General features: G+C 42.2%; 1 protein-coding gene across 1 annotated transcript in view; it reads left to right on the top strand.

The window, feature by feature from the left end:
* LOC120052067 (cytosolic carboxypeptidase 6-like) overlaps positions 1–18486 on the top strand; it is a gene marked incomplete at its 3' end in the record, with an annotated part of 465946 nt that overhangs the window by 288676 nt on the left and 158784 nt on the right. The window contains exon 5 of the mRNA XM_038998928.1: positions 11546–11762. Coding sequence (XP_038854856.1) covers positions 11546–11762 — 217 coding nt within the window. The remainder of the gene's footprint in view (positions 1–11545; positions 11763–18486) is intronic.

The raw sequence follows: 18486 nt of genomic DNA, 5'->3' as shown, positions 1-18486 counted from the left end.
GGGCTCTGCAGACACTGGATAAGAGCCTGCTCTGGAGGTAGGAGGGGTCCAGGGGGCAGGCCAGCACTGCTCACTGCCCTTCTTCTCTCACTCCCCTCTCTCGCCCTCCTTCCCTTCAGCCAGGCATGAGGCAGGGCGGGGTGGCTGCATTAGTATTCTGCTGAGACAGGCACACAGAGATAGGAACTCTTTCTCCTCTACCAGTGGAATAATCAGCTTGGCCTTCTTCCCCTTTCTTTCATTTGCCTTACCAAACTAGGCTCATTTTTTTTCATTTTAATTTCGTGTTTCACTTTGTAGCTGCATTAAAAACAACAGCCTTTCCCCCCCTCTGCCCATCCCTAGTTGAGAGGATATACAGTAGAGTATGGGGTTTATTGAGAGGGGGGTCAGTGAGTCCCAGGTTTATTTGAGACAGGCTGCCTGCTCCTTCTGCTTATCAGACGGGCTGTTCAGGACGGCAGGCTGCTATCAGACACAGATAGCATCTCCATCTGATCCTGCTCCTACAGGAGAGATGCCAGCAGCCTACCATCACAGCCTCTGATCTCTCTCCTCCTTCTCATCCTCTCCTTATCTTATATCTCCCTCCTCCTCACTCTCTTACCCTCTCTCTCTCCCTCCTGTCCTCCTCTCTGTGGCCTTAGCTCAGTGTCTTTCCGTTTTTGCATTTTCCAAAGATTTTCTTCTTCTCCTCTGCCAGCATGTGTTGTGGCTCGTTATTCCCTGTCTTCCCCAACACCTTTTCTCTCACATTTCCTTTCTGTCAGAGTTTTGATGTGCATGTGCACAGCTGTATATGCAGTTATCAGCTGCGTAGACACTCATTCAGCTAGGCTGTACCATTATTTGTTAGCCTGTATGAAATGACCTCCTTTATTTACTGCTTAATCCAGTTAGTTTGGAATGCAACTCAGGGAGATGAATCCCAGTGAACAGGAGAGATGTAGAAGCAGGCAGAGGAATAGAGCAGAGCAAAGCAGTAAACTGAGAGCCTGTAGGGGATGCGGTAGTGTCATATTTCTCATTGATCGCTACCTAAGGCCCATGGATCACTCTGTCCTTTCAGCCGTTGGCATGACCGGATGATAGTAAGACTAGAAATATCCATTGGTCAGTCCCTGTAGGATTTTGTGATTCTGCGATCACAATACATTTGAGCAAAATCAACAATTGCCCTCATATTACACGAGGGCTTGCAAATTTGACCAATCATTACACTATTACAGCATAAAACAGTCAAATGTTCACAATATTAGCGCATAAAACTGTCTGATCATCACACTACAAAAAGAGGGTTTGCAATTTTAACCAATCATGGGATCTTTCGGCATAACATTTTCAATCAAGCCACATTTTCCTCCGGCAGTGCATTTTTGTTTTGACAATTTGGACAAAATCATTGAATATTGCCATGCAAAATGTCAGAATTGCCGCAGGAAAATCCTGCATTTTTGCCCACAACTATCACAAAAAACTGCTGCGAAACCCTGGAGGGACTGACTGGTCCATGCACTCACATTGGTACCAATGACCTTATAGACAAAAATCTGTAAGAATAAAAAAAAGTCCCATTATAATCGGTGATCAACCCCTGATCAGGAGAAAGGTTCTTGGCGTAGCAGTGCAGATGTGGTTTGTCGTCCTCTCCTGTACTTTTGTATTTTTCATCTTTTTTGTATATATTTCAATTTATTTTTAATCTCTTCCATTTTTTTATTAAATATACCTTCCGGTAACCCGCCTCACCCAATGTGACACGGAGCCGCTATTTTTTTTAGACCTAGCCAGAACCTCCATCAGAGCTAGCCAGCTAATTAGCTACTAGCTATTTAGCCATTGTTAGCCACTGATAGCGGTCTTTCCTTCTGCACAGACACCAGATGTTTTTTTAGCTTGGATAATACTTGCCAGCATCGGACTGTTTTCTCCACTACAACGCCGGATTCCTGCCGTAAACCCTGGACCATTACTCCTGATCATCACAGCTAGCTAGCTGCCACCGAGTGACCCAGCCCCGAAGCTAGCCCTGAGCCAGGCCCACCTCCCGGCCTACTCTGTGATCACCCGGCTACTCAGCCGATGCCTTCCGGATTCTACCCCAACACGGCTAGAATGCACCACTCCACCGGATCCTTGCCATAAGCTCTGGACCTGTGCATCGGATCATCGCTGCTACGCCCCTGCCCCGAAGCTAGCACCAGTTAGCCGCGAGCCAGGCACATCTCCCGGCTAGCAAACTAAATTACTACAACTACAAAAACCTCTTTCGCTATCTGGTCTGGACCCTTTGTCGACACGGCACACCGCCGTACCACCACGACTGGTCCGCCGACTTAACTCCATCCTGAGTGCCCTCAACCGGCCTTCGCCGGATGTCTGAGCAGACGCTTCTACTTACCCCGGCCTGCTAACTTTAAACGCTGTGTCTCCCGCGTGCCAGCGTAGTCACTACTACCCCGCGGCTTTCCTGTTCCATCTATTGCTGTTCACTAGACCCTATGATCATTTGGCTACATAGCTGATGCCTGCTGGACTATTCATTAATCACGGTACTCCATTTTGTTTATTTTTGTTTATCTGTCGGCCCTAACTCAGACCCTGTGTGTAGTTAACCGACCCTTTCTGCCCATTCATTGCCATTTTACCTGTTTAGCTGATTAGCTGTTGTTGTCTTACCCGTTGTTGCCTTAGCTAGCTCTCCCAATCAACACCTATGATTGCTTTATGCCTCGCTTTATGTCTCTCTCAAATGTCAATATGCCTTGCACACTGTTGTTTAGAATAGTTATTATTGTCTTAGTTGGCTACGGAGCCCCTAGTCCCACTCAACATGCCTCAGATACCTCCATTATCCCACCTCCCACACATGTGATGACCTCATCCAGCATAACTAGCCCGTCCAGAGATGCAACCTCTCTTATCATCACTCGGTTCCTGGGTTTACCTCCACTGTACCCGCACCCCATCATACCCCTGTCTGTACATTATGCCCTGAATCTATTCTACTACGCCCAGAAATCTGCTCCTTTTATTCTCTGTCCCCAAAGCACTAGACGACCAGTTTTGATAGCCTTTAGCCGTACCCTCATCCTACTCCTCCTCTGTTCCTCGGGTGATGTGGAGGTTAACCCAGGCCCTGCGTGTCCCCAGGCACTCTCACTTGTTTACTTCTGTAACCCGAAAAATGCATGTTAACTTCTTGGCGCACAGATCCCGATTACGGGATCATTTTCCTAAACAACCACTGAATTGCAGAGCGCCAAATTCAAAAATAATACTAAAAATATTTATAATCATGGAATCACACGTGAAATATACCAAAACACAGCTTAGCTTGTTGGTAATCCACCTATCGTGTCAGATTTTGAAAATATGCTTTACAGCGAAAGCAATCCAAGCGTTTGTGAGTGTATCAATCAATGCTAGAACAGCTAGCCTTAAATTAGCTTGGTCACGAAAGTCAGAAAAGCAATAAAATGAATCGCTTACCTTTGATAATCTTCAGATGTTTGCACTCACGAGACTCCCAGTTACACAATAAATGTTATTTTTGTTCGATAAATATTAGTTTTATAACAAAAAAAACGCCATTTGGGTTGCGCGTTATGGTCAGAAAACCACATGCTCGTTCCGGTCCTGAAAGGCAGAAGAAAATTCCAAAAAGTATCAGATTCAAAAATAATACTAAAAATATATATAATCATGCAATCACAGGTGAAATACACCAAAACACAGCGTAGCTTGTTGTTAATCCACCTATCGTGTCAGATTTTGAAAATATGCTTTACAGCGAAAGCAATCCAAGCGTTTGTGAGTGTATCAATCAATGCTAGAACAGTTATCCTTAAATTAGCTTGGTCACGAAAGTCAGAAAAGCAATAAAATTAATCGCTTACCTTTGATACTCTTCGGATGTTTGTACTCAAGAGACTCCCAGTTACACAATAAATGTTATTTTTGTTAGATAAATATTAGTTTTATAACAAAAAAACGCCATTTGGGTTGCGCGTTATGTTCAGAAAACCACAGCCTCGTTCCGTTCCTGAAAGGCAGTCGAAAATTCCAAAAAGTATCCGTAATGTTCGTAGAAACATGTCAAACGTTTTTTATAATCAATCCTCAGGTTGTTTTTAACATACTTAATCGATAATATTTCAACCAGACGGTAACCTATTCAATAAAAGAGAGAAAGAAAATGTCGAGCTATCCCTCTCGCGCGCAGGAACTAATCAAAGGACACCTGACTCGTTTTGAAAAATCTCGCTCATTTTTCAAAATAAAAGCCTGAAACTATGTCTAAAGCCTGGTCACAGCCTGAGGAAGCCATTGGAAAATGAATCTGGTTGATACCCCTTTAAAGGGACAGGGATACATAGAAAAATGCACTTCCGGGGTGGATTTCCTCAGGTTTTCGCCTGCAAAATCAGTTTTGTTATACTCACAGACAATATTTTGACAGTTTTGGAGTGTTTTCTATCCTAATCTGTAAATTATATGCATATTCTACGATATGGGCCTGAGAAATATTCCGTTTACCTTGTGAACGTTATTTAACTTCTTCTGGCTGCAAGCCCGAGGTCGGTACACTTATGACAACAGCCAGCTCAAGTGCAGGGCGCGAAATTCAAAATATATTTTTTTGAAATATTTAACTTTCACACATTAACAAGTCCAATACAGCATTTGAAAGATAAACATCTTGTGAATCCAGCCAACATGTCCGATTTTTAAAATGTTTTACAGCGAAAACACCACGTATATTTATGTTAGCGCACCACCAAATACAAAAAAGGACAGACATTTTTCACAGCACAGGTAGCATGCACAAAACCAACCTAACTAACCAAGAACCAACCAAACTAACCAAGAAACAACTTCATCAGATGACAGTCTTATAACATGTTATTCAATAAATCTATGTTTTGTTCGAAAAATGTGCATATTTGAGCTATAAATCAGTTTTACATTGCAGCTACCATCACAGCTACCGTCAGAAATAGCACCGAAGCAGCCAGAGTAATTACAGACACCAACGTCAAATACCTAAATACTCATCATAAAACATTTCTGAAAAATACATGGTGTACAGCAAATGAAAGACAGGCATCTTGTGATTCCAGCCAATATTTCCGATTTCTTAAGTGTTTTACAGCGAAAACACAATATAGCATTATATTAGCTTACCACAATAGCCAGAAACACAAGCCATTCCCCAGCAGCAAAAGTTAGCGATCGTAACAAACCAGCAAAAGATATATAATTTTTGACTAACCTTGATAAGCTTCATCAGATGACAGTCCTATAACATCAGGTTATACATACACTTATGTTTTGTTCGAAAATTTGCATATTTAGAGCTGAAATCAGTGGTTATACATTGTGCTAACGTAGCATCTTTTTCCCACAACGTCCGGATATTTTTCTGACACTCACATATTCTGACCAAATAACTATTCATAAACATAACTAAAAAAGACATGTTGTATAGGAAATGATAGATACACTAGTTCTTAATGCAATCGCCGTGTTAGAATTCTAAAAATAACTTCATTACGATATGCAGTTTACGTTATGGCGAGAGCGTGCCCAAAACCTGGCCGCAAACTACTAGTACACATGTACGACAGATATATGAAATAACATCATAAAATGGGTCCTACTTTTGACGATCTTCCATCAGAATGTTGTACAAGGGGTCCTTTGTCCAGAACAATCGTTGTTTGGATTTAGAATGTCCTCTTCTCCAGTCAATTAGCACGGAAAGCTAGCAAAGTGGCGCAAAGCTCTCCTTCCTGAACATACGCAGACAAAGCAACACGCCTAACGTCCCGAAAAAATTTCAATAATCTAATAAAACTATATTGAAAAAACATACTTTACGATGATATTGTCACATGTATCAAATAAAATCAAAGCCGGAGATATTAGTCGTCTATAACGACAGCCTTTCAGAAGGCAAAACCAGGTCCCTTCACGCGCTCTCCAGAAAACAGGAAACTGGTGACACGTCATACAAAGAGCTTTTATTCGACCCCAGATCAAGTTATACACTCCATTTCTTCTCTCACTGCCTGTCGACATCTAGTGGAAGACGTATGAAGTGCATGTATACTGATATATATCAAGGACATTTATAGGCAGGCCCTAGAACAGAGCATCGATTTCAGATTTTCCACTTCCTGTCAGGAAGTTTGCTGCAAAATGAGTTCTGTTTTACTCACAGATATAATTCAAACGGTTTTAGAAACTAGAGAGTGTTTTCTATCCAATAGTAATAATAATATGCATATTGTACGAGCAAGAATTGAGTACGAGGCCGTTTGAAATGGGCACCTTTTATCCAGGCTACTCAATACTGCCCCTGCAGCCCAAACAGGTTAAAAATAAAATAAAAATCTGGCCCATAGCGTCAAGAAGTTAACATCAGAACCCTCCTCCCTAAGTTTGTTTTACTCACTGCTTTAGCACACTACGCCAACCCTGATGTCCTTGCTGTGTCTGAATCCTGGCTAAGGATGCCACCAAACATTTTGAGATTTCCATCCCCAACTACAACATTGTCCGTCAAGATAGAACTGCCAAAGGGGGAGGAGTTGCAATCTACTGCAGAGATAGCCTGCAAAGTTCTGTCATACTTTCCAGGTCTATGCCCAAACAGTTCGAGCTTCTAATTTTAAAAATGAATCTCTCCAGAAATAAGTCTCTCACTGTTGCCGCCTGCTAATGACCCCCCTCAGCTCCCAGCTGTGCCCTGCACACCATATGTGAAATGATTGCAACCCATCTATCTTTAGAGTTCATTTTCCTATGTGACCTAAACTGGGATATGCTTAACACCCCGGCAGTCCTACAATCTAAGATAGATGCCCTCAATCTCACACAAATTATCAAGGAACCCACCAGGTACAACCCTAAATCCGTAAACATGGGCACCCTCATAGATATTATCCTGACCAACTTGCCCTCCAAATACACCTCTGCTGTTTTCAATCAGGATCTCAGCGATCACTGCCTCATTGCCTGCATCCGATATGGGTCCGCGGTCAAACGACCACCCCTCATCACTGTCAAACTCTCCCTGACTACCCCAACCCTGGACAGCAGCTCCGCACCCCCCGCAGCTACTTCCCCAAACCTCCCCAGCTTCTCCTTCACCCAAATCCAGATAGCAGATTTTCTGAAAGAGCTGCAAAACCTGGACCCGTACAAATCAGCTGGGCTAGACAATCTGGACGCTCTCTTTCTAAAATTATCTGACGCCATTGTTGCAACCCCTATGCTGCAACCCCTGTCTGTTCAACCTCTCTTTCATATTGTCCGAGATCCCTAAAGATTGGAAAGCTGCCGCGGTCATCCCCCTCTTCAAAGGGGGTGACACTCTAGACCAAAACTGTTATAGACCTATATCCATCCTGCCCTGCTTTTCTAGTCTTCGAAAGCCAAGTTAATAAACAGATCACTGACCATTTCGAATCCCACCGTACCTTCTCCGCTGTGCAATCCGGTTTCCGAGCTGGTCACGGGTGCACCTCAGCCACGCTCAAGGTACTGAACGATATCATAACCGCCATCGATAAAAGACAGTACTGTGCAGCCGTCTTTATCGACCTGGCTTTCGACTCTGTCAATCACCGTATCCTTATCGGCAGACTCAACAGCCTTGGTTTCTCAAATGACTGCCTCGCCTGGTTCACCAACTACTTCTCAGACAGAGTTCAGTGTGTCAAATCGGAGGGCCTGTTGTCCAGACCTCTGGCAGTCTCTATGGGGGTACCACAGGGTTCAATTCTTGGGCAGACTCTTTTCTCTGTATATATCAATGATGTCGCTCTTGCTGCGGGTGATTCCCTGATCCACCTCTAAGCAGACGACACCATTCTGTATACATCTGGCCCTTCCTTGGACACTGTGTTAACAAACCTCCAAACGAGCTTCAATGCCATACAACACTCCTTCCGTGGCCTCCAACTGCTCTTTAACACTAATAAAACCAAATGCATGCTTTTCAACCGTTCGCTGCCCGCACCCGCCCGCTCGACTAGCATCACTACTCTGGACGATTCTGACTTAGAATATGTGGACAACTACAAATACCTAGGTGTCTGGCTAGACTGTAAACTCTTCTTCCAGACTCATATTAAGCATCTCCAATCCAAAATTAAAACTAGAATCGGCTTACTATTTCGCAACAAAGCCTCCTTCACTCAAGCCGCCAAACATACCTTCGTAAAACTGACTATCCTACCGATCCTCGACTTCAGCGATGTCATTTACAAAATAGCTTCCAATACTCTACTCAGCAAACTGGATGCAGTCTATCACAGTGCCATCCGTTTTGTCACCAAAGCCCCTTATATCACCCACCACTGCGACCTGTATGCTCTAGTCGGCTGGCCCTCGCTACATATTCGTTGCCAGACCCACTGGCTCTAGGTCATCTGTAAGTCTATGCTAGGTAAAGCTCCGCCTTATCTCAGCTCACTGGTCACGATAACAACACCCACCCGTAGCACGCGCTCCAGCAGGTATATCTCACTGGTCGTCCCCAAAGCCAACATCTCCTTTGGCCGCCTTTCCTTCCAGTTCTCTGCTGCAAATGACTGGAATGAATTGCAAAAATCGCTGAAGCTGGAGACTTATATTTCCCTCTCTAACTTTAACCTCTAACACCTCCCAAACCCGGATCCGGGAGCACCCCCATCAGTAGAAAAGCTACTAGCATAGCCTAGCATAGCGTCACAAGTAAATACTAGCATCTAAATATCATTAAATCACAAGTCCAAGACACCAGATGAAAGATACACATCTTGTGAATCCAGACATCATTTCTGATTTTTAAAATGTTTTACAGGGAAGACACAATATGTAAATCTATTAGCTAACCACGTTAGCAAAAGACACCACTTTTTTTACTCCACCAGTTTTTTACTCCATCAGTAGCTATCACAAATTCGACCAAATAAAGATATAAATAGCCACTAACCAAGAAACAACTTCATCAGATGACAGTCTGATAACATATTTATTGTATAGCATATGTTTTGTTAGAAAAATGTGCATATTTCAGGTATAAATCATAGTTTACCATTGCAGCCACCATCACAACTCTCACCAAAGCGACTAGAATAACTACAGAGAGCAACGTGTATTACCTAATTACTCATCATAAAACATTTCTTAAAAATACACTGTAACGGTCGTCGTAATATTCCTCCTCCTCAGACGAGGAGAGGAGAGAGGGATCAGAAGACCAATGTGCAGCGAGGTATGTAGACATCATGAATTTATTAGACAAGACGAACACTGAACCGAACTATACTTGATAAATACAAAATAACAAACAGACAACGTAGACTGACCTGAACATGCAAACTACATAAAATGAAGAACGCACGAACAGGAAAGAACGAACGAACGAATGAGACGAGACAGTACCGTGTGGTGCAATAAACACAGACACAGCAACAATCACCCACAAACAAACAATGTGAAACCACCTACCTTAATATGGTTCTCAATCAGAGGAGATGAAAACCACCTGCCTCTAATTGAGAACCATATCAGGTCACCCCTTTACCAACATAGAAACACATAACATAGAAATGCCCACCCACACTCACGCCCTGACCGACTAACACATACAAAACAACAGAAAACAGGTCAGGAACGTGACATACACAGCGTACAGCAATTGAAAGACACAGATCTTGTGAATCCAGACAATATTTCAGATTTTCTAAGTGTTTTACAGCGAAAACACAATATAGCGTTATATTAGCTTACCACAATAGCAAACACACACCAGCATTGATTCAAGGCAAAAATAGCGATAACGTATAAACCACCAAAATATATTAATTTTTTCACTAACCTTCTCAGAATTCTTCAGATGACAGTCCTGTAACATCATATTACACAATGCATATAGAGTTTGTTCGAAAATGTGCATATTTAGCGGCACAAATCGTGCTTATACAATGAGAATAGTGTCCAAATCCTCAAGCAATCTGTCCGGCGCCATCTTGGAAAGGCACCTATTCTTATCGAAAACTATTCATAAACTTGACTAAAAAAATACAGGTTGGACAGCAATTGAAAGACAAATTAGTTCTTAATGCAATCGCTGAATTACATTTTTAAAATTAACGTTACTGCGCAATACAGCGTGCGATAAAGCAAGGCTACACTGCAAGTAATGGCGTCTTATGCATTTGACTTTTTTCAACAGAACAATGAATTATCAGCATAAATAGTTCTTACTTTTTGATGACCTCATCAGAATCTTGGGATAGGTGTCCTTTGTCCAAAAGAATCGTTGCTGGGTTGGAGAAAGTCATCTTCCACGTTGCAATTAGCAGTAAACAATAGCATGCGAGAGAGAGATACCCAACTTCCTACAACGCCAGAAAATGAAATACCCGAAAATCGCAATATACTGACATAAACTGATATAACTCGGTTTAAAATAACAAGATTATGATGTCTTTAAAGCCTATATCGAATAAAAACAGAGCCGGATATATCTAGGAGCTAAAACAGGAGCTTCTAAAACGACATGCCAAGGTCCTCCCTGCGTCAGAGCGAAGAATCAAAAGAGCGGACACTTTGATTCCAATCAATTTATAGACTTTCGGATCTGCCTAGAGACTCCATTTCAAGGCCCTCTATTCGCTGACACCCAGGGGAAGGCGTATGTAGTGCATCTCAACCAATAGAAGACAGGCAGAGTTATACACAGGTCTGAGAACAGGTTGGAAAATTCTGCATTCTCAACTCCACATAGGGAAATTGCTCTAAGTCCAGTTCTGTTTCACGCACAGACATAATTCAAACGGTTTTAGAAACTAGAGAGTGTTTCCTATCCAATAGTAATAATAATATGCATATTGTACGAGCAAGAATTGAGTACGAGGCAGTTTAATTTGGGAACGTCAAGAAAACATAGTGCTAACAGCTCCCCCTATTGACAAGAAGTTAAACATCTTTTACTAACTTTAAACATCTGAGCAGTTAACCGATCGCTGCAGCTGTACATAGCTCATCTGTAAATAGCCCACCCAATCTACCTACCTCATCCCCATATTGTTTTTATTTACTTATCTTCTCTTTTGCACACCAGTATTTCTACTTGCACATCATCATCTGCTCATCTATCACTCCAGTGTTCATTTGCTAAACTGTAAATACTTCGCTACTATGGACTATTTATTGCCTTACCTCCGCACGCCATTTGCACACACTGTATATAGAGTATTTTATTTTATTTTGTGTTATTGACTGTACGCTTGTTTTTTCCATGTGTAACTCTGTGTTGTTGTTTGTGTCGCACTGCTTTGCTTTATCTTGGCTAGGTCGCAGTTGTAAATGAGAACTTGTTCTCAACTAACTTACCTGGTTAAATAAAGGTTAAATAAAAACGTTTTTTCCCCCGTTTTTTTCTCCAATATGTAAAGATTTATACCATATGAATGATTCTCTTGTATTGTATATGAGAGATGAATTCACTGTAAATCCTTTATCATATGTCCTTCTGTCCTTGCAGGCAAAGACTCCCAGCTAAGAATGTGTACTACTACCGTTGCCCTGACCATCGGAGGAACTATGTGATGTCCTTCGCCTTCTGCTTTGACCGAGAGGATGATGTGTACCAGTTTGCCTACTGCTACCCCTACACCTATACCAGACTGCAGCACTACCTGGACAGCTTGGAGCGCAGGAACCTGGACTACCTGCAAAGAGAGCAGCTGGGGCTCAGTGTGGTGAGTGAGTGTGTGTGTGCGTGCTTGCATGCATATACATGTGTGTGTTTGTGTCGTTGTGTGTCATCTCTCCCTCATCATACCGTTTTCCACAGAATACCAGAGAGCCCCCAGCCCAGGTCCAGCAGTCCTCTGCTTCACCTTTTCATGTTATCAGTATGACTGTTCAACTCTGTGTGATTGTAGCCTGAGAGAGGACAGGAGTAGCGTCCTTGACTGTGCTAGGAGGTGTGGTGTGGAGGCTGGGGGAGCCAGCCAGAGTGTGTTTCTCTGTCTCTCTCTGTGTTGTGCCTGTGCAGCACTGCACGCTGGTTGCCCTTTGAGGGATAGCACTGCGGCGTGTAATCAGGAGAGCTCTCACCTCTCACAGGAGCAGGTACTGGATCATGCACGCTGCCTGCAGTACTGTTTGCTCTTATCAAATAATTGTAGGAGAAAAACTCATTAGAAATGCTTGAGAGTTTTTTTTTTTTTTTTTTTTTTTTTACATTTGTCAAGGAAAGCTAGCTGCAAGCACCAATGATGAAATTGCATTTATTGATAAAAATGAGTCAAATATTTATGAAATTTGGTTTGAAGGGCAGATGATGTTGATGATGTGGATATCTCAACCAATAGGAGCCCAGAATTGGCAACAAAGACAAGAACAGGCATCAGCATATTCCTTCCATAGTTCCCATCATAGAATTAGAATTAAATTGAATTGTATTTGTATGCTTCCCACTGTCCTATCACACTTTCAAGTACAAATGAGGGCTTGAAAGTGTAGAGTATTAGTTCTGCTTTTATGCCGCACTGGCACTTTGTGATGAATTCAGACATAAAACAGAGTGAGTTGGCACTCGGACTAAAGATTAGTATGCATAGTCATAGAGGTGTTTTATGGCCTTATTTGTCTTTTAATGTCCTGTGGTCCTGGGTCTTTGACAGCCTGGCCCAGCCCTCTCATTACGACCTGCAATGAGAGAGGGATGAGGGGACCTTTCCGTCTGCTGCAGTTAAGAGCCCCAGTCCCTCTAGTGGCTCCACACAGCCACATGATACATGTTTGCTGGTGGAGCTTACCATACGTGTATGGAGATAATATACTCCACACGCACACACACAGATCACATGTGCATATCTACACATACAGTTGCCCTTTCAGATGTAGACTCCATGGACCTATAGTAAATCATCAGGGGTTAAGACAAAAGACTCGCCATTTAGTGTGACATTCACCAGTGACCTTGACTGAGTGCCTTATCATGAATAATATCATTTTCAATCAGCCTCTCACTCTCAGTTTAACTTGTGCATGAAGGCATAAGATAGAAAGTGCTTTACAATGCTCATTATTTCTGATCATTAGGTATGGCTTGCTCTTAGGCTAGTCATAGCACCAAATGGAACTGATTGGAAAGCTACATTTCAAAGATGTAACTACACATTTGAGGCGTGATTATAAATCAGCAGATGCTTAGATTGTTTCAGCCCAGAATGAGCCTGGAAGTGCTTGTCAGATCTTCAGGGCTGGAATTTGTCAGTGACACAGTTCCTCCACGTTTACTTTAAAAACCTCTGTTAGCTACCTGGGCTGTATCCTTGATGGAAGCTTGGGGGGTGTGAGCATGGCCAATAAAATGCTAGGGAAATGTAATGCTAGGACCAAGTTTTGGGCAAGAATGTCCAAGCTGCTTGATAAGGACTCAATGAGAGTACTAGCCACTGCCCTGATTCAATGGCATTTTGACTACGCTACTCTGGTTTTGGGCCTTATTTAAGCTTCTGAAGGGGAAGCTCCAGATAGCCCAGAATAAGCTGATCAAGGTAATATTGAAGGTGATTCCACATACTCACATATAGCTACTTTCAGGTACTCAACTGGCTGCCTGTTGAGGCTAGGGTGTCCCAGATTACACTGGGTCTGGTTAACAGGATTATTTATGGTTCTGCACCTAGATATTGGACTGATAACTTTCCCCATGTTAGGGATGCACACAACCACAGCACCAGATCAGGTGTTGCTAATGTGTGCTCTACAGGTTCAGGAGTAATGCTGGGAAATATGCTTTCTTGTATACAGGAACCTCAGAGTGCCCATAAAAACGATGTCCTCTCTGGGCAGCTTTAAAAAGAAGGTTAAAAACTTGTGTGCCCATATGAATGTTCCCTCCGATGTAACTGCAATAATGAAATAGATGTGTTTCCTGTATTCGTTTTTTATACAGTGCCTTGCAAAAATATTCACCCCCCTTGGCATTTTTCCTATTTTGTTGCATTTCAACCTGTAATTTAAATAGATTTTTATTTAGATTTCATGTAATGGACATACACCAAATAATCCTAATTGGTGAAGTGAAATTTAAAAAAATTACTTGTTTCAAAAAATTCAATTGAAATTAAAAGTGGTGCGTGCATATGTATTCACCCCCTTTGCTATGAAGCCCCTAAATAAGATCTGGTGCAGCCAATTACCTTCAGAAGTCACATAATTAGTTAAATAAAGTCCACTTGTGTGCAATCTAAGTGTCATGTGATCTGTCACATGATCTCAGTATATATACACCTGTTCTGAAAGGCCCCAGAGTCTGCAACACCACTAAGCAAGGGGCACCACCAAGCAAGCGGCACCATGAAGACCAAGGAGCTCTCCAAACAGGTCAGGGACAAAGTTGTGGAGAAGTACAGATCAGGGTTGGGTTATAAAAAAAATCTGAAACTTTGAACATCCCAGAGTGGTAGGCATCCATTATTAAAAAATTGAAAGAATATGGCAACACAACAAACCTGCCAAGAGAGGGCCGTCCACCAAAACTCACAGACCAGGCAAGGAAGGCATTAATCAGAGAGGCAACAAAGAGACCAAAGATAACCCTGAAGGAGCTGCATAGCTCCACAGCGGAGATTGGAGTATCTGTCCATAGGACCACTTTAAGCCGTACACTTCACAGAGCTGGGCTTTACGGAAGAGTGGCCAGAAAAGAGCCATTGCTTAAAGAAAAAAATAAGCAAACACTTTTGGTGTTCGCCAAAAGGCATGTGGGAGACTCCCCAAATAAAAAAGAAGGTACTCTGGTTAGATGAGATTAAAATTGAGCTTTTAGGCCATCAAGGAAAACGCTATGTCTGGCGCAAACCCAACACCTCCCATCACCCCGAGAACACCATCCCCACAGTGATGCATGATGGTGGCAGCATCATGCTGTGGGTATGTTTTTCATCGGCAGGGACTGGGAAACTGGTCAGAATTGAAGGAATGATGGATGGCGCTAAATACAGGAAAATTATTGAAGGAAACCTGTTTCAGTCTTCCAGAGATTTGAGTCTGGGACAGAGGTTCACCTTCCAGCAAGACAATGACCCTAAGCATACTGCTAAAGCAACACTCGAGTGGTTTAAATGTCTTGGAATGGCCTAGTCAAAGCACAGACCTCAATCCAATTGAGAATCTGTGGTATGACTTAAAGATTGCTGTATAACAGCGGAACCCATCCAACTTGAAAGAGCTGGAGCAGTTTTTCCTTGAAGAATGGGCAAAAATCCCAGTGGCTAGATATGCCAAGCTTATAGAGACTTACCCCAAGAGACTTGCAACTGTAGTTGCTGCAAAAGGTTGCTCTACAAAGTATTGACTTTGGTGGGGTGAATAGTTATGCACGCTCAAGTTTTCAGTTTTTTTTGTCTTATTTCTTGTTTGTTTCACAATTTAAAAATGTTGCATCTTCAAAGTGGTAAGCATGTTGTGTAAATCAAATTATACAACCCCCCTACAAAAAAATCTATTTTAATTCCAGGTTATGAGGCAACAAAATAGGAAAAATGCCAAGGGGGGTGAATACTTTTGCAAGCCACTGTATGTTTCGCTGCCATACTGTGTCACACTGTGTTGCCAATCTTGCCGAGCAATTTTGTCACAAGAGGACCACAATGGAAATAAGTCATAGACTTTGTGTGTTATCCTCCATGAATTTACAAATGTACATGTACAGTTGAAGTCAGAAGTTTACTTCCCCTAAGGTTAATGTCAGCTTCTGATAGGCTAATTGACATAATTTGAGTCAATTGGATGTGTTCCTGTGGATGTATTTCAAGGCCTACCTTCAAACTCAGTGCCTCTTTGCTTGACATCATGGGAAAATCAAAAGAAATCAGCCAAGACCTCAGAAAGAAATTGTAGACCTCCACAAGTCTGGTTCATCCTTGGGAGCAATTTCCAAACGCCTGAAGGTACCACGTTCATCTGTACAAACAATAGTGCGCAAGTATAAACATCATGGGACCACGCAGCCTTCACACCACTCAGGAAGGAGATGCGTTCTGTCTCCTAGAGATGAATGTACTTTGGTGCGAAAAGTGCAAATCAATCCCAGAACAACAGCAAAGGACCTCGTGAAGATGCTGGAGGAAACAGGTACAAAATTATCTATATCCACAGTAAAACAAGTCATATATCGACATAACCTGAAAGGCCACTCAGCAAGGAAGAAGCCACTGCTCCAAAACTGCCATAAAAAATGCCAGACTACGGTTTGCAACTGCACATGTGGACAAAGATCGTACTTTTTGGAGAAATGTCCTCTGGTCTGATGAAACAAAAATAGAACTTTGGCCATAATGACTACCGTTATGTTTGGAGGAAAAAGGGGGAGGCTTGCAAGCCGAAGAATACCATCCCAACCGTGGTTGGTTGCAAATGGGTCTTCCAAATGGACAATGACCCCAAGCATACTTCCAAAGTTGTTGCAAAATGGCTTAAGGACAACAAAGTCAAGGTATTGGAGTGGCCATCACAAAGCCCTGACCTCAATCCTATAGAAAATTTGTGGGCAGAACTGAAACGCATGTGCGAGCAAGGAGGCCTACAAACCTGACTCAGTTACACCAGCTCTGTCAGGAGGAATAGGCCAAAAGTCACCCAACTTATTGTGGGAAGCTTGTGGAAGGCTACCCAAAATGTTTGACCCAAATTAAATAATTTAAAGGCAATGCTACCAAATACTAATTTAGTGTATGTAAACTTCTGACTGGGAATGTGATGAAAGAAATAAAAGCTGAAATAAATCATTCTCTCTACTATTATTCTGACATTTCACATTCTTAAAATAAAGTGGTGATCCTAAGACAGGGAATTTTTATTATTAGTGAAAAACTGAGTTTAAATATATTTGGATAAGGTGTATGTAAACTTCTTACTTCAACTGTTTTTCTTTTTCAAGTTTTATGTGTGCTTGTTTTAATAAACGAAAAAAAGAAAAAAAAAATCTATTTAAACCCCCTCTTCTACTTAGATTTAACAGATGAACTGTCCCTCATTGTTGGAGGGATGAGGGACTGTAAAGTGTGTGAGTACATTTGCTGCTGTCTCAGGGAAAGTAAACAAAGCTAGAAAAGATGAGTGGGAGACGAAGTCGACTTAGTGACAGACTTTGAGAGTGGAAGACAAGCAGACACAGGGAAGCAGGCCTCAGGGCCAAGCTGCTGTAACACACTAGGTCTACCTGCCTACCAATAAACAGCTGCAGTAATTGTGATGCCTCATCTCCAACAAACACATAGAGATAACATAGCTCCACTGTAATAGGGGAGGACTACTATAATTGCACTTCTGGGATAATAACAAATGCTTGAACTGCGTATTGCCTTTCAGCCTCCGTCTCTCTACCATCCCTTTATCGTTGTCTTTCACTTTTCCCCACTCCCTTTACATGCAGTCAGTTTTTATAGCACCTAGATCTGCTGCAGGGACCAGTAGTAAAACTGCTTTGATGGCGTATGTGCCAGGTGAAGACAAAGCATTGTAAGCATACTAAGCAGTTTGTGTCAGTGAGTGTATGGAAATCTGTTTGCCATCTGCATTTGCCCAGGTGTCAATCAATGAGATGTGGGATGAGGTTTGAAAAACCTCTGTTCATGTGTGACAACTTGAAACAGCAGAACAGGCAGCTCAGGCTTTTTTTCATGGTCAGAGGTTTCTTTCCTTAGTCTCTTTTAAGACAGACTTTACTGATATAGCTGATGTCTTTCTTGCTACTTGTACCCTAACACATTCTTTGTGATGGTCTACAGGTCTGTGATGGACTAGTGGATTTTATACAGGGTTTTATAGAGTTTCTGTGGAAGGGTCATGCACTGTATCCATTCCCCTGTTCTCTCACTGTCTGAACATTTCTCCTGCAATCCATTCCTTGACTGTTGTGTGAGGGACAAGTCCATGGAGACAGAATGGATTCTGCCTGGACCTTTCTCTGCTAACAAGTGTACGCACTCCACGTATAAGTTTCCTTAAAACTATTCCACCATTTATTTTGTATTGACTACTAAAAAGACAGTCAGGGCCCAGTATTGGTGCTAGTACAAACACTGACAAAGCATTTTCTTATGGGCAGAGTAGGAGTTTCAGTGAAAGCACTTTTACCATTCCTTTCCTGTCATGATGGCCAACTGTGATACCATTTTTTTTTTACCTCTGAAAAAGCAGCCCGTATCTGCAGCCCGTATCTAAGATGAATGTGCAAATGAGAGTGAGGAGTCGATGGCCATCCTTAAGCCTGCACCCCTCACCTGCCACCACTAAGTTTCACAATACTTATCATATTTCAAGAGGAAATAATCACCATAAAAGTATTGTGCAACACACAGGATTTGTTTAATTTTGAAGTGTGCAGCTAAAATAACGAAAAGAAGTTCCTCAAATTTGACTTAGGGAAACAATAAACGGACATGGTTGTAATGGAGCTTACAC

This window comes from Salvelinus namaycush, chromosome 8 (assembly GCF_016432855.1).
Source record: "Salvelinus namaycush isolate Seneca chromosome 8, SaNama_1.0, whole genome shotgun sequence".
In the NCBI taxonomy this organism is placed as follows: Eukaryota; Metazoa; Chordata; class Actinopteri; order Salmoniformes; family Salmonidae; genus Salvelinus; species Salvelinus namaycush.
The sequence above is the reverse complement of the archived record's forward strand: the minus strand, read 5'-3'. Positions and strand labels throughout refer to the sequence as shown.